Source organism: Platalea leucorodia (genome assembly GCF_965183815.1).
Source record: "Platalea leucorodia genome assembly, chromosome: 21".
Lineage (NCBI taxonomy): Eukaryota > Metazoa > Chordata > Aves > Pelecaniformes > Threskiornithidae > Platalea > Platalea leucorodia.
The window spans coordinates 6,754,697-6,768,743 of NC_138843.1; the positions used below are offsets into that span (position 1 = coordinate 6,754,697).

At 43.2% G+C, this 14,047-nt stretch overlaps 1 protein-coding gene across 2 annotated transcripts in view; it reads left to right on the forward strand.

The window, feature by feature from the left end:
* Positions 1-14,047, forward strand: part of LMNB2 (lamin B2) — a 35,970-nt gene that overhangs the window by 13,856 nt on the left and 8,067 nt on the right. For both annotated transcript variants that reach the window (XM_082331496.1, XM_082331497.1), the window contains exons 3-7: positions 5,378-5,534; positions 6,204-6,329; positions 8,239-8,409; positions 12,951-13,076; positions 13,278-13,498. In XM_082331496.1, coding sequence (XP_082187622.1) covers positions 5,378-5,534; positions 6,204-6,329; positions 8,239-8,409; positions 12,951-13,076; positions 13,278-13,498 — 801 coding nt within the window. The remainder of the gene's footprint in view (positions 1-5,377; positions 5,535-6,203; positions 6,330-8,238; positions 8,410-12,950; positions 13,077-13,277; positions 13,499-14,047) is intronic.

A 14,047-nucleotide genomic window follows, 5' to 3' on the forward strand; every position in this document is an offset into this window, starting at 1 on the left:
ATGAAGTGGTTCCCTCCCTTGTGTTTTTTCTGCCTAGCTAGTTGATTTATGATGAAGTATTTCTTGTTTTCTCTATAAACTTTGCTATATCACTGGATCTTCATTCACTGTGCTGGCCTTCTTGTTAAAGTCAGCCATATTTTGTGGATTTTGCCCCTAAAATAACTGTCCAAATATGAAATAGCTATAGCGTAAGCATCTCTATTTGAGTAAGTCGCTGTAAAGCCTGTTGGAACTTGGTGCAGAGTTCATACCAGAAGATATGCCTGCATGTGGTCAGATGACCTGTGTGCTACAATTTAGGGACTTGGTTAGCGAGGCCTTTGTTAACCATAAAAAGACCCTATGGTAACTAAGTCAGACATAAACCCCTAAAGTGAGATTGATACCACCCAGCCCTACTGTGATGTTCCTGTTGGGACTGATTTCCCTCTTAAAAGCCTTAGGCCAGCAGTCTTGCTCCGTTTAACCTTGGCGTGTCGTCCCACAGCTTGTCATGGGCAAGCCTGATATTATCCCCCTACTCCTTCAAGTCTAGTTTAACTTTAAGTAATGCTCGACCATAATTTCTTTAGAGGGAGCTTTGTCATAGGGTGAAACTAGTGTTGGTTCCAAATTACCAATTCATCTGCAGAAGATAAGGAGGAGCTGTTGGTTAATGTGTTAGCATCTATACACCTTTCAATTCAGTTTGCAAGTGAATAATGGGATGTGTGATTTCCTGATGTTACAAATGGGGTTCAGGTGCCTGAGCATCAATGTCTCCTGCACTGTAGACATTGTCAGTTATCCTGTGCTATGGTATGAACCTCCTGCGGGTCCTTTTTGTGTCATACCTGCCAGTACAATGTGCATGTTGCAGATATCCCAGAGATTAAGTTGAAGCACCCAAATCTTATCTTAACTAAACTTCAAAGGGTTTCCTATGGGGGAGGTCTTCTGGGAAAATATCTTGATTTTTCAATCATTGCCTTCATTGTTGTCATAAAACTGGCTGTTTTTTTTAATTGCTTTTGTGTTGTGGGTGTTTTTTGTGGGGACTTGGGGTTTTTTGGTGTTATTCACAATAGACATATTTGTCATTGTCCTTTACCATGTTCTTTGATCAGCAATCAAGTTACAATCAATGATCAGGTTTCAAATGTAAATTAAGAAACAAAACTACGTTGGGGTAGGGGCCTTCACACTGCTTGGGACAATTGTTTTGCAATGAAAACTAGTAGATAGAATTGTATGTGTTTGTTATTTACAGCTTTTACTTTTGTTGCAAGATGCCAGTAAAATAAAAAAGAAACATCCTGAAAAGAAATTGAATGTAAGACTTGTTTGGGGGTGGGAAGCACTTTTTTTCTAATCTGAAAAACCAACCAACCAAAACGTGTGTGGTGTGTTTGATGCTCTGGAGGAAAGGGATGCCATCCAGAGGGAGCTTGACAGGCTGGAGAGGGGGGCCCATGTGAACCTCATGATGTTCAACAAGGCCAGGTGCAAGGTCCTGCACCTGGGTCGGGGCAATCACAAATACGGATACACGTTGGGCAATGTGTGGATTGAGAACAGCCCTGTGGAGAAGGACTTGGGGGTGTTGATTGATGAAAAACTGAATGTGAGCCGGCAATGTGTGCCAGCTGTATCCTGGGCCGCATCAAAAGAAGCATGGCCAGCAGGTCAAGGGAGGTGATTCTCCCCCTTGGCTCTTGTGAAGACCCCACCTGGAGTACTGTGTTCAGCTCTGGGGGCCCCCAGCATAAGACAGACATGGACCTGTTGGAGCAAGTCCAGAGGAGGGCCACAAAGACGATCAGGGGGCTGGAGCACCTCTTTTCTGAGGACAGGCTGAGAGAGTTGGGGTTGTTCACCCTGGAGAAGAGAAGGCTCTGGGGACACCTTACAGCAGCCTTCCTGGACTTAAAGAGGGCCTACAGAAAAGGTGAGAAGGGACTTTTTAAACTAAAGGAGGGCAGATTTAGACTAAACACAAGGAAAAAAATTTTCGCAATGAGGGTGGTGAAACACTGGCAGGGGTTGCCCAGAGAGGTGGTAGATGTCCCATCCCTGGCAACGTTCAAGCTCAGGTTAGACAGGGCTCTGAGCAACCTGATTGAGTTGAAGATGTCCCTGCTCACTGCAGGGGGGTTGGACTGGATGGGCTTTAAAGGTCCCTTCCATCCCAAAGCGTTCTGTGACTCTGACTCTTTACCAGGGAGTGGAGAGATAGGATGGGGGTAATGGCTTTAAACTGAAAGAGGGTAGATTTAGATTAGATATTAGGAAGAAATTCTTTACCGTGAGGGTGGTGAGACACTGGAACAGGTTGTCCAGAGAGGTTGTGGATGCCCCATGCCTGGAAGTGTTCAAGGTTGGATGAGGCTTTGAGCAACCTGATCTAGTGGAAGATGTCCCTGCCCATGGCAGAGGGGTGGGATCTAGATGATCTCTGAGGTCCCTTCCAACCCAAACCATTCTGTGATTCTATGTATTTTACAACATGCACAATACATGCATGTACATACAATGAGGCCCTTGAACACAACTCATGAATTGAGAATTTTTTCTGTTGAGCCAAGTTCATAACTAGGTTCATAAAGCAGTTGGATAGTTTCACTTTATAAAAAGTGAAATGTCTTTAGGATATTCTAACACTTTTTATATGATATAAGGAACAGCTTAACATTTTAGTTTAGAGATATTTGTATCAGGAGTAGGAACATTTTTAAATCTAGGTTTAAAATATTGTTGTAAAAATAGACATTCTGCTATCATTCTGAAGCAAGTATGGTTCTTTCCTGTATGTTATATAACAGCTTCCAGCGCTTTTGTGTGCATCTTTAGCTGCTTGATAAAACTTTTGACTGCTTGAAGGAGGGGATGAGTGGAGGAGGTATAGATGGGAACATGTAATTTACTCGTGAGATACGCAACACTTTTGCTTTGGTGGAACAGCACCCTCCCACAAGACTGCTGAACCAGACCTGGTGTAGTGATCAGGGTGCATTCAGTCACAGCAGAGGTAACTTTGACGGCCTGGTTAAGGGAAGTCTCCTGTCCTGATGTTCGTGAAGAGTCTGTTCATAGCTTTACCACTGTCACGGGTCCCCAGGTCAAGCAAAGCCTGGAGATAGACATACATAGGCCTCATCCATCTGCTCCTTTTAGCAGTCTTCCTGCTTGAGCTGCAGCTCTGAGTTGTGTGACTGTCTTGCTGTGGCATCTTCTGCCTGCTACCCCGCATGATCACTGAAATATTGCCCTTGAGCAAACTTGGCTGCTTTCTGGAAAAAAGAGCTCTAGAGGGCTGCCCTAACCTGGTGTCCTCCAAAGAACATTGGTACATCTCAACTGCCAGATTGACTGCCATTTGTAACTTCCAGGCATCTCGGAGACCCCCAAAAGCAGGTTGCACCTTTGTAAAGCCTTCTGTCAATTTTCTGCATGAAGACAATAAACCAGGCTGAAATTATAAATGCAAATAAAAATGTGAATGAAAGCAGCTTGGAGTGTCTTCCAGTGTCAGTGTTCATGAAGGAGCAAGGAGTTACTTATCACTGTCAGGAATTCTCTATGGTGCTCTGTCAAGCTGTCCATTGAACGCTTCCATTTGTTCCCATCTCCCTGGGAATACTCGCACGCTGCCTGGCTTCTGCAGGTGGGAGGACGCTATGGGCTGCGTAAGTACCCTGCTGTTCACACGCGGTGTGCAGTGATGTTTGCTCTTCAGGTACTGCACAGACAGAAGGCTTCCAGATCCGATTGTCTGTGACACGCGCACAGTGGCTTGTTTGACTGTGTGACACGTGTGACGCAGGGGCATGTGTCTGGAGAGTCTGTTGTGAAGCCTTTTCCTGCTTGCTGCTAAATAACTGTCTTTTAAGTAGAAGTCATGTTTTGTCTATATGTCTTCTGCAAGCTGCTGAGCTTGAAGACACTGCACATATGTTGCAGAACAGGATTCACAGTGACAGATTGGGCCAATGATTAAGAAAAATTGGTTACAGTTTAAATGAAAACAAATTCAGAGATCTACACCAAGAAATGGAGAGAGAACACATGAGCCTCATAGCTGGAGCATATCGCAAAATAAATGTGTTGATTTATTCTGTAGTTAGAAAAAGATGCACATCATGCTGAAGCATGTAGAGAAATACTGTCTGTTGGGCACACCAATCCCCCATAAAGCAAGATTTTTGTAAAATAATTCTGGGCATCGCATTTTGTTAGAGTTATGGGCAAATTAGAAATTCAAGAGGACAGTACAAGTGATCAGAAGTTTGGGGAACCAAGACTCGGGATTTGGGCTGGGGAGCAAGGTTTGTATAATCTAGAGCAGTGGTTTTCAGCTTTTTTTTTTTTTTTTCTTTGCAAACATAATGTTATTTCCATGTTTGGAGTTGCAGACCAAATACAGAGCTTTTTAAAGCCTATAGGTAGTAGGATTCCTCTTCAAAGTTATTTCCGTGGCCCTTAAAAGCAGCTCACTGACCACAGGCTGAAAACTACAGATCTATAGAAGAGAAGTTTGAGGAAAGGAAAGGAGAAAAATGAATTCTAAGATGGTTTAAGAGAAAAAGGAAAAAAGCCATTCCCTGCATTCTTAGTGGTGTGAGACTAGAATAGTGAGCTTAAACTGCAGCAAGGAAGGATTACTTCACATAACAAAACAGTTCTTTAATAACGTAACGATACTGCAGAAAGTCAGTACGTCAGAGGAAAGGTAGACAAATACTTGTTGGGCAGGAGGAAGATGACTTTGATTTCTGTGAGTTGGCTATAACAGCTCATATAATCATATTTAAAGTGACCAGAGTTGCTTTGCTCATAATGAATACTGCTGAAGAAATCCTGGTTTACCCCTGAAAGGTGAGCACGTTTCCCTAGTGGATTACCTTACTACTTTGTGTGGGAATCCACCCAAGGGAATGGGCCTGGCCAGATCAAGTGCAAAGCACTGGGGATGCTCATGGGCCTCTTTGGGAGATGCATGCGCTCTGCTTCTCAGGGGCTGCAGTCCAGAGTGATAGATGTCAGCAATTAAATGTGCTGTGCAGCAGCGAGATGAAAAAATACTCTTTACACCTTGTGTGTAAAGCAGCTTTATTGTCATCTCTTAGCTGTCAGAGTTGCCTCCTTGTTTTTCCCTTGCCTGCCCATGACATATGTTCTTCTTTATTAGGCAATGCATTTACAACACATTGGTACAAGCTGCGAGTTTTAAGAGGTGTTTATGATTACCTGCGTTTGCAGGTTACTCTAGGAGCCACCTAGTGGTACACTAATACTAATAACGTGTACAACAACAAAATATCCGTAGTTGTAACCGAGACATGCTCAAGATGTGTGTGCACCCTTGTATAAATGTAACTAACTTCTCTTTTTTCAGCTACAAGAAGAAAGATGCAGATTTGTCTGTGGCTCAGGGTCGCATTAAGGATCTTGAAGTGCTGTTCCATAGAAGTGAAGCAGAACTCAATACTGTCCTGAATGAGAAGCGCAGTCTGGAAGCAGAGGTGGCCGATTTGCGTGCCCAGCTGGCTAAGGTACGGCGGTGAATGCTTCCTTGCTTTAGCACAGGAGAGGCTGTGTATTGTGAAATTTGTTATTTTTCTTTGCAGTTAGTTTATAGTCTGAACATCATTGATCCAGCTCGCTTACTGCTGAACTTTTGCCTGCCCCTCTTGGATATAACACTAAATTGTAAGAAATCTCTGTAAAGCAACCAAAACAAAGTGGTTTAGAAATTTTGTTAGTCAAAAGCTTTTATTTAAAAATTTCTGGTAAGTGTTCCTATATTCATGAGATATCAGGTTACTAAATGTTGTCCTTTGTAAGGTCCTGCATAATTCTAAACTTATGCTGGAGTACTCAGTGGGACTATGCTAGCAAGAAAAAGAACATGCAACGTATTGTGCTTGAGGAATTAATAGTCCTCAGCCCCGTTATCATACTGTATTGAAATAATCCTAGGTTTTAAATCCTACATTTGGTATACAAATGTGAAAGCTTGTTTGAAATACTCATAAGCACACGTCCACTCTTTTTCTTTTCTGTTGTTTTTTTTTTTTTTTTTAAATCAGTGGTTTCACATTAGATTTGTTGTTCCGAGTAACTTGTCCAAAGATGTCAAATGAAGACCATAAAGAGATTATGGGGATGGAAAATAGGGATCCAGACAAAATTAAATCTTTATCTTTAAAATTCGTTACTAGGCTGAAGATAGTCATGCTGTGGCTAAGAAGCAGTTGGAGAAGGAGACGCTCATGCGTGTGGACCTGGAGAACCGATGCCAGAGCTTGCAAGAGGATCTGGATTTCAGAAAGAATGTGTTTGAGGAGGTATTACCAACCTAGTAATCTCATCATAGTCTGAAGTTTTATGTAGCTTTTATTTAAACTGACTATAAGCAATTACTAACTGGTCCAGGTAGGGAAAATCAGTATTATCCTTGCTATAAATGGCTTGAGTAATAAAATAGTTAAAAGTTTTGCAAGAGTTGCATGGTAAATCAGTGGCGGAGCTGGCATGAGAGCCGAGTGACAAGGGTATTGTTCTGTGGCAGGTGAGCTAATGTAGGAGCTGACTGCTGTGGGGAGGGGAGAGTCTTGTTCCCTCTCTCTGGACCTGGTTGCATGGCCCTGCTCCTTACTCACGCCAACTTGGGTGGCTGTTGGACCTGACTGTAACCTGTTTTCATTGACAAGAACAGCATGCAACTACCCTGCTTTTTGCAGGGGTACTTTTCTGCCTGTTTAGTGAGTTGAGTTGGCTCATAGTGGTTCTAGCGAGGACCAGAGTTTTTATAAAGTGAATAGCAGGAATGCACGGGTGGGGATGGGGGACTGGGAAAAGGAAGCGTGACCATCTTTCTGTACCAGATGCAAAGTGTTACGTGAGTTTATTCCACCCTGTGAACACCAACTCTGACCTTTGGTTCTTCTGTAAGCTCATTCAATTAGTGGCTGCTGAGCAATTGCCACATGCTTCTGCCCTTCATCTCACCCATGCTAGTTGTGATGTTTGGCTCACCATGCGCCAAACCATTTCAGCCTGATTAACTAGTAAGATAATGTTTTATGATTGAGTTTAATTTTTGCCAGCTTAGTGGCTGAGTTATGTCTTACTGTGGAATCAAATGAGTGCCCAGACTGGATTAAGGGATGGGGCAGGGCTGTGTGGCTAAGGACAGGGGCTGGAGCAGGGCAAAGGAACCAGCCAGGTAGATCCCCCCTGAGTTGTACTGACCACTGTCTCACAGCCGTGCCCTGGAGCAGCTGGATTGCTGCACGTGACTGCAATGACAGACCCTTGCTTGGTTGTAGGGCCTTAAAACAACTTGGCTTCCTGAGGAGAACTGTCTTGCTACTGACTAAAGGTGAAGCTAGTCTAAAGCTTCTAAAGCTGTCTCATTAGACGGCAGAAGCTAATCTTAAAGCTTACCATGCTGAAGTGGGGGTGTTCCTTTAGCCATCGCTGGAGCTCTTTGATCCTTGTATGGACCAATTCAACACACAAAGAAAAAAAAGGAATTGGTTTCCTTTAGGTTAGTGAATTCATTTGGTTCAGTGAAGGGTCCAAAGCTCCGTTAGAGTTAGAACATCATGATGGGGGGCGTGGCAAGTGAAGCCTACTTATTCTAGTGGTGTTGAACTGCTAGATCAGCTCAGCCCTTCACCTGATAGTTTGTAGTCCTCCGTGACGTTTTTGTGGCCTTCCAAGGGCTCATTGCCTACAGTTACTGAGAGACTGCTGCTTGCTAGTTTTCTTGGTATAAAAATTCACCACAGCAGGGAAAGCTTCTTCCAGATCACATCAGGGCACATTTCTGCGAGTAGAAGGGCATGTTTCTAAGAGTCTATTTTTAGATGTAGAGCGTTTCTGCAAAAGAACTTGTAAAGTCACCCTGAATTTGTGTTAGCCTGCCATGACTCCAGTTCAGGCATGCAAAGTGAACCTTGCTTCACTTGCCTGCTGTTCCTCCTCGGGCCCTGCTGCTACTTTCGGGCCTCCTCCCAGTACTCAGAACCGCTCCCTTCTTGTTTGTCCTGCCCTGCAAATGAGAATGGTAACTTGCATCTGTTAGTACACGCAGCAATTCTTAGGCTTAAATGCCTTTAGTACTGTAGCTCCTATATACTAAATAATTAGTACTGAAATAGTTAATTGTTGTCTGAATGTAATTGCTGTACTGCTTACCCTAATGTGGAAATTTCTGTCATCCCCCCCCTTTTTTTTGTGTGTTTGTAGGAAATAAGGGAAACAAGAAAACGACATGAACATCGTTTGGTTGAGGTGGACACTAGTCGCCAACAGGAGTATGAATCCAAAATGACTCAGGCCCTGGAGGATCTGCGCAATCAACATGATGAGCAAGTCAGACTGTACAAAATGGAGCTGGAGCAGACCTATCAGGCTAAGGTAACTGCTGCTATCCACGGCACTGACAGGAGGTCCAGTTGGTGAGATAAAACCACTTCCACCAACCCTACTGCCTTTAAGGGGACAAGTAATTGTAATTTGAAGAAGCTTTGCCCCAGTGTTCAAATGCCTCCTCTGGTGCTTGCACACAAATGTGTTTCCAGAGAGGTTATAGCCAGACGTAATAGCTAGGAATATCTTTAGCCAAGAAAGGCCAGTTTGTGAGAAAACACATGGAACTCTTGGTCACTGTGGAGGACACAGTGGGAATAGTGGATGTCACACAATACTGGTTAGACAATGTCTTCTGCTAGAAGGGCTTTTTCCTTGGTGTCAGTAGATCCAGTTCTTCCTCCAAAATTGAGGTGGTGGAAGAGACTTGCAATAGGTGTAATACGTTGGCTCTAAGAAGCTCACTACCTGGAGGGATGGGTTTGGAGAGCTTGGGGAAGGGCTGCATTTCAATATGGACTTTTGCTTGGGTGCAGTGAGCTTGCAAAATAATATGGACATGCTGAGAGGGGCTCCATGTCTAAGGTTGCATTGTCACTTTGCTCTTACTGTGGCCTTGGCAATGTTCTTACTAGCCCCAATACTCTCTTAAATGTGTGTAAGCCTTATCACATTTCGATGATCTAAGTTTTGGATTAGAAAATTACTCGATGCAGTTGTGGTTTCAACTTCAGGCAAGGTATCGGACCTTTTTTGACCAACCGTGGTGATGAAAGCCATGGTATGTAAATTGGAAATCGTAGAATCATAGAATGGTTTGGGTTGGAAAGGGCCTTTAAAGGTCATCTAGTCCAACCCTCTGCAGTGAGCAGGGACATCTTCAACTCAATCAGGTTGCTCAGAGCCCTGTCCAACCTGAGCTTGAACGTTGCCAGGGATGGGACATCTACCACCTCTCTGGGCAACCCCTTCCAGTGTTTCACCACCCTCATAGTAAAAAATTTCTTCCTTACAGCTAGTCTGAATCTATCCTCTTTTCATTCAAAACCATCACCCCTTGTCCTATCGCAACAGGCCCTGATAAAAAGTCTGTCCCCATCTTTCCTATAAGCCCCCTTTAGGTACTGAAAGGCCTCAATAAAGTTTCCGTGGATGCTTCTCTTCTCCAGGCTGAACACCCCCAGCTCTCTCAGCCTGTCCCCATTGGATCGTCATCCCCACAGGATCAGATCATTTTCATGGCCCCCTCTGGCCCCGCTCCAACAGGCCCATGTCTTTCCTGGGCTGAGGACTCCAGAGCTGGACGCAGGGCTCCCGGGGGGGGTCCCACCAGAGTGGAGTAGAGGGGAAATGTGAACATAGGAGTAATTTAATCCAGGAGAATGCTCCTTAAACTTCTTAAAAATATTTGCACTCCTTTGGTTTATCTGCCCGTTGTGGATGAGTGAAATGCATTCATGCAAAAGAGAGAAGCAACAATATGTTTTATTGAGGTAAAATAATAATTTGACAGAGTTTAGTTAGTTCGATGGAATTTAACAAAGTTTAACAGTGGTTTGACAAGGTTCAATAAGTTTGGAAAGGTTCACCATTTTAATTACTGCGTGGAAGGAACATACAAAGGAAAATTGAGTTAGAATGATTCACGCAGAGACTGGAGATGCAAAGAGTAAGGACAACCCTCCCATTGAGCCACAAGGTTCAGAGTGGATCCCCTTGCTTTCTAAACTCCTTTTGGAGCCTAGGTGTGGCTGGATCGAATTTTAGTCTCAGACTTGGCCAACGGTTTGTCTCATGGAATTATTCATGCAGTGTTTACAATAATACTGAGTAGCTGCATGGGTTAGTAATGTTTCATAGTGTTAATTCAGCATGCTGTCGGTCACCAGTAAGGGATCTCTCCGCCTTAGGTAAGGAAGGATCTCTTAGTCTCAGGTAAGGAATGGCTAACCTGGAGAGGCATCCCTGCTGAAGGGGAGGCTCACCTGGCCAGCAGTCCAGCTGCCATTCAGGGAGTACTCAAACTGGGCCCATCCTGATGGTAACATTTATGGGGTGAAGTAGTTGGCTGCTGGTCAGTAGTACAGACAAGACAGATGTCTTCATTTTAGCTCTGGTATCTTGTTCTGTGCTTTGGTTATCTTGCGCTTTCGGGTTTTGAAACCACCTTTTGAAATATTTTTCAAGACACCTTCACTCCCCTGTATGTGAGCCAGGGGCTTTCCAGCTCGCAAGTTCACCCCAAGGATGTGAGGCCTGTTGCTCCTTAGCCAGCCTGAACCAAAGTACGGCGAGGGGTCAAGAGTGTCCATCACACCCGTGCAAAATCCTGAGTTAGCAAATCCCGGTTCACCCAGCACTGGGGACATGGGAGGAGTAGCAGCATTGTTATTGGTACAATTGCTGGTTACAGGTTGGTTGGTTTGTTTTTAATAATATTCATTTCCCTACCTGAAGGAATTAGGCAGCTGCCAGTTTTCTGGTTATTGAAAATACTTGCCAATAATTACCGCCACTTCTAATTCTCTTGCAGTGGAGAAATTCTGGTGCTGCTAACTTTGTTCTCCCCCACCCTTCACTGAAACTCCCTTTGAATTCTTCGGTTTGATGATTTACAGCTTGAGAAACATTGATCTACAAATATTTAACTACTTCTTACAGCAGCAACAATATAGATAGTAGATACTGAAAACCAAAATTAAGTACAGTTAGAAGTCTTGGCATTACTCACGGAAGTTAGGAACATATGATATTTTTATACGAGATATTTGGATTGACTTGTCACAGTTTGAAGAAGATCCAGGGTAGAAGATGCCTAGTAGGAAAAAAAAAAAAAAAGTCTGCAAAATAGAGACTTAAAGAATGAAAAAGTGACAAGATTTAAACAGGAGGATGAACAAATTAAGCTCTTTTTTCCTCCACGTAAAAGATAGTTGTTGTTACGGATGAAGTTGGAATGCGAAGGGGAAAACAGGCTTAGCTGTGAACTTCATTCTGTGGATTTCTGGATAAAGAGGTGTCCCAGTTCAGAGAGCCTGAGCTGTTAAGGAATCCGATGCCAAAGTGGATGGTTAAGTTTAGCTACTGAACTTCTCCAGGGTCTTGGGTAAAAGCTCATTTCTTGCGCTGACCACGGTCTTTGATAATAAAGCAATAGAAATTCTAAATCTGAGGATTTGGCACTATGCCAGCATGACTGTAAGGAAGTGAGTTGTTGTCAGCATTCAAATAATTTTTAATTTTAAACTTTACAAGAAGTAATGGAGTATGTATTTGACTTGAAGTCCCTTCAAAACCCTTAGCCTAAAGAAGGCTCTGTGTGTGTTCTTCCCTACGCCAAACCCTGTGGACAGCAGAGCTAACGGTTGATTTTAAAGCTTTGTGCTGTGTGGCTAAAGACCATGTTCTGCCTGCAACTGTGCTTAGCATTGGGGCAGTTTAGTTCCTGGGCGATTCCATGGCGTGTAGCAGAATTGTTGAACTCCAGCTGCAAGGCATGGTAAGGGTGCTTTTTCTAGCCCTCTACTTTGATGAAACTTATCATGGGATAAGGATAACTTATCATGGGATGGAGGTTTGAGCTCCGTTGTTGCTCTGTCAGATTTGGTTAAAATCAGCCACTAGAAATGAAGCTTGTTCACTAGGTGAAGTTAACAAAAACTGCAAACAAATTGAATGTTGGCAACTATTAAGGAAAGAGAACACAAGCCAAAGCATTGCTTTACCCCTGGGGCAGGATGTCATCTGGAATGCTGTGGGTCATTTCAGTCCTTCCCAAAAAGGTAGTACCGAGTAATACAGAGAAGACTAACAAAGACAATTAAGAGTATGAAACAGGTCCTGCAGAGAAAAGTTTAAAATAAAACTTCACCTGGGAAAAGAGATGAGTCGAGAGAAGGGGAAGGTACAGTGGATGTCTGTAAAAGGATAAATAGCACAGAAAATGAGAAGTAATTGTTTATTATTTTCCAGTAGAAGTAGGGACAGTGAATGTCCAGTGGCAGATTCGGAAGAAACAAAAGAAGGTTGATGTTCATTAATATAAACCTAAACTCCTCGCCCCATAAATTCAAAAAGCAGAGACAAATTCCTGCCTGAAAAATCCACTGCGATAGTAAGCCAGAAACAGTATTTTGATGCTTAGGAAGTCCCTGAGCTGCAAATGGCCACCTGAATCACAGTACCCATGGAATATTTTATTGCGCTTAGTCCCTGGCATCCAGGGAACTGTTAGTCCAGGCCATGAACTACGCAGCCTTCCCTCTGACCCACGGTGATTGTTCTTACGACAAACAGGCAGATAGCGTGATCACATGAACCTCGGTTTTTGGAAACATAAGGCTGCTTGCGTAACGGAAGGGCTAATAGACTATTTTTTTAATAGCATAAGCAAATCCTATAGGAATAGGACTGAAATAGATTTTCCTGGTCCTCAGGGCATTTCCTTAATCTTATGCAATTCTTATCATTAACTTACCAGATTTCCATTTAAAATTATTTAACATTATATAGCTTCTATTGTTTACCAAAATAATATTTATGGGATATCTAACTCACTGCAAGTGACTTGTGTAAAACTTGCCTTCCAGCTGGAGAATGCCAAACTGTCCTCTGACCAAAATGACAAAGCTGCCGGGGCAGCTCGAGAGGAGTTGAAGGAGGCTCGCATGAGAATAGAAGCTCTCAGCTACCAGCTTTCTGGCCTTCAGAAACAGGTAAAGGCACTACATTTGCTTTCGTCTCTGAGACAGAGCACTGTATTCTCTGGATATATTAACATTTCTGTCCCTTCATATTTTCTGAATTTTACGGAGAGAAATCTTTGTTATGTTCCTTTGGGAGGGAGATGAATCTTTAACTTTTTTACTGTACCCACATAGATGCCAACTGCCTTTTCCGTTGTGCTGTCTACCTAGGCTAGTGCAGCAGAAGATCGCATTCGTGAATTGGAGGAAATGATGGCTGGTGAGCGGGAAAAGTTTAGGAAGATGCTAGATGCAAAGGAGAGGGAAATGACAGAAATGAGGGACCAGATGCAGCAGCAGCTTACAGAGTACCAGGAGCTGCTTGATGTTAAGTTAGCACTGGACATGGAGATCAGTGCTTACCGAAAACTCCTGGAAGGAGAAGAGGAAAGGTATGTACAGATTCCACATTCTTCTCTTAGGACTAGCAGGTGTTATTTTCATTTCTAATGCTTATTTTTTGTACCATTTGAGCAGGAATGCCCAGATTTTGTTTCACTGAAGTCATACTGGCTTCACGCGGAACACTTACATGGAATACTTGCAAGTGTTTTCATCCAAACACCGTCTTTATTTTATTTTGTTTTTTATAATGGTCTCAGAGTACAGTGGAATATATCATTCTGTGCTTGACACTCATCTCCTCTTTTTATTTAAGTGGTTATACTTCTGTATTTTCCTGTTTTTAAAGGATGTGGCCCAAGAATAGCGTGTTAAGGAGCAGATATACTGGAGGGGAGGGCTAAGTGACCAGTGTTGCTCTCATTAGCACTGCTTTCTATGTCACAGAATCATACTACCAGAAAATTTCTCAGGGATGGTTAGGCCCCCCCCTTCTCTTACATGCAGTCCTCCTGACACAGACTGAGGCCGCTTTCAGCCTCGGGGTGTATTACAGTCTGGTTACCAAGTATATTGTAGCATTATTGCTTTGTGTGTAG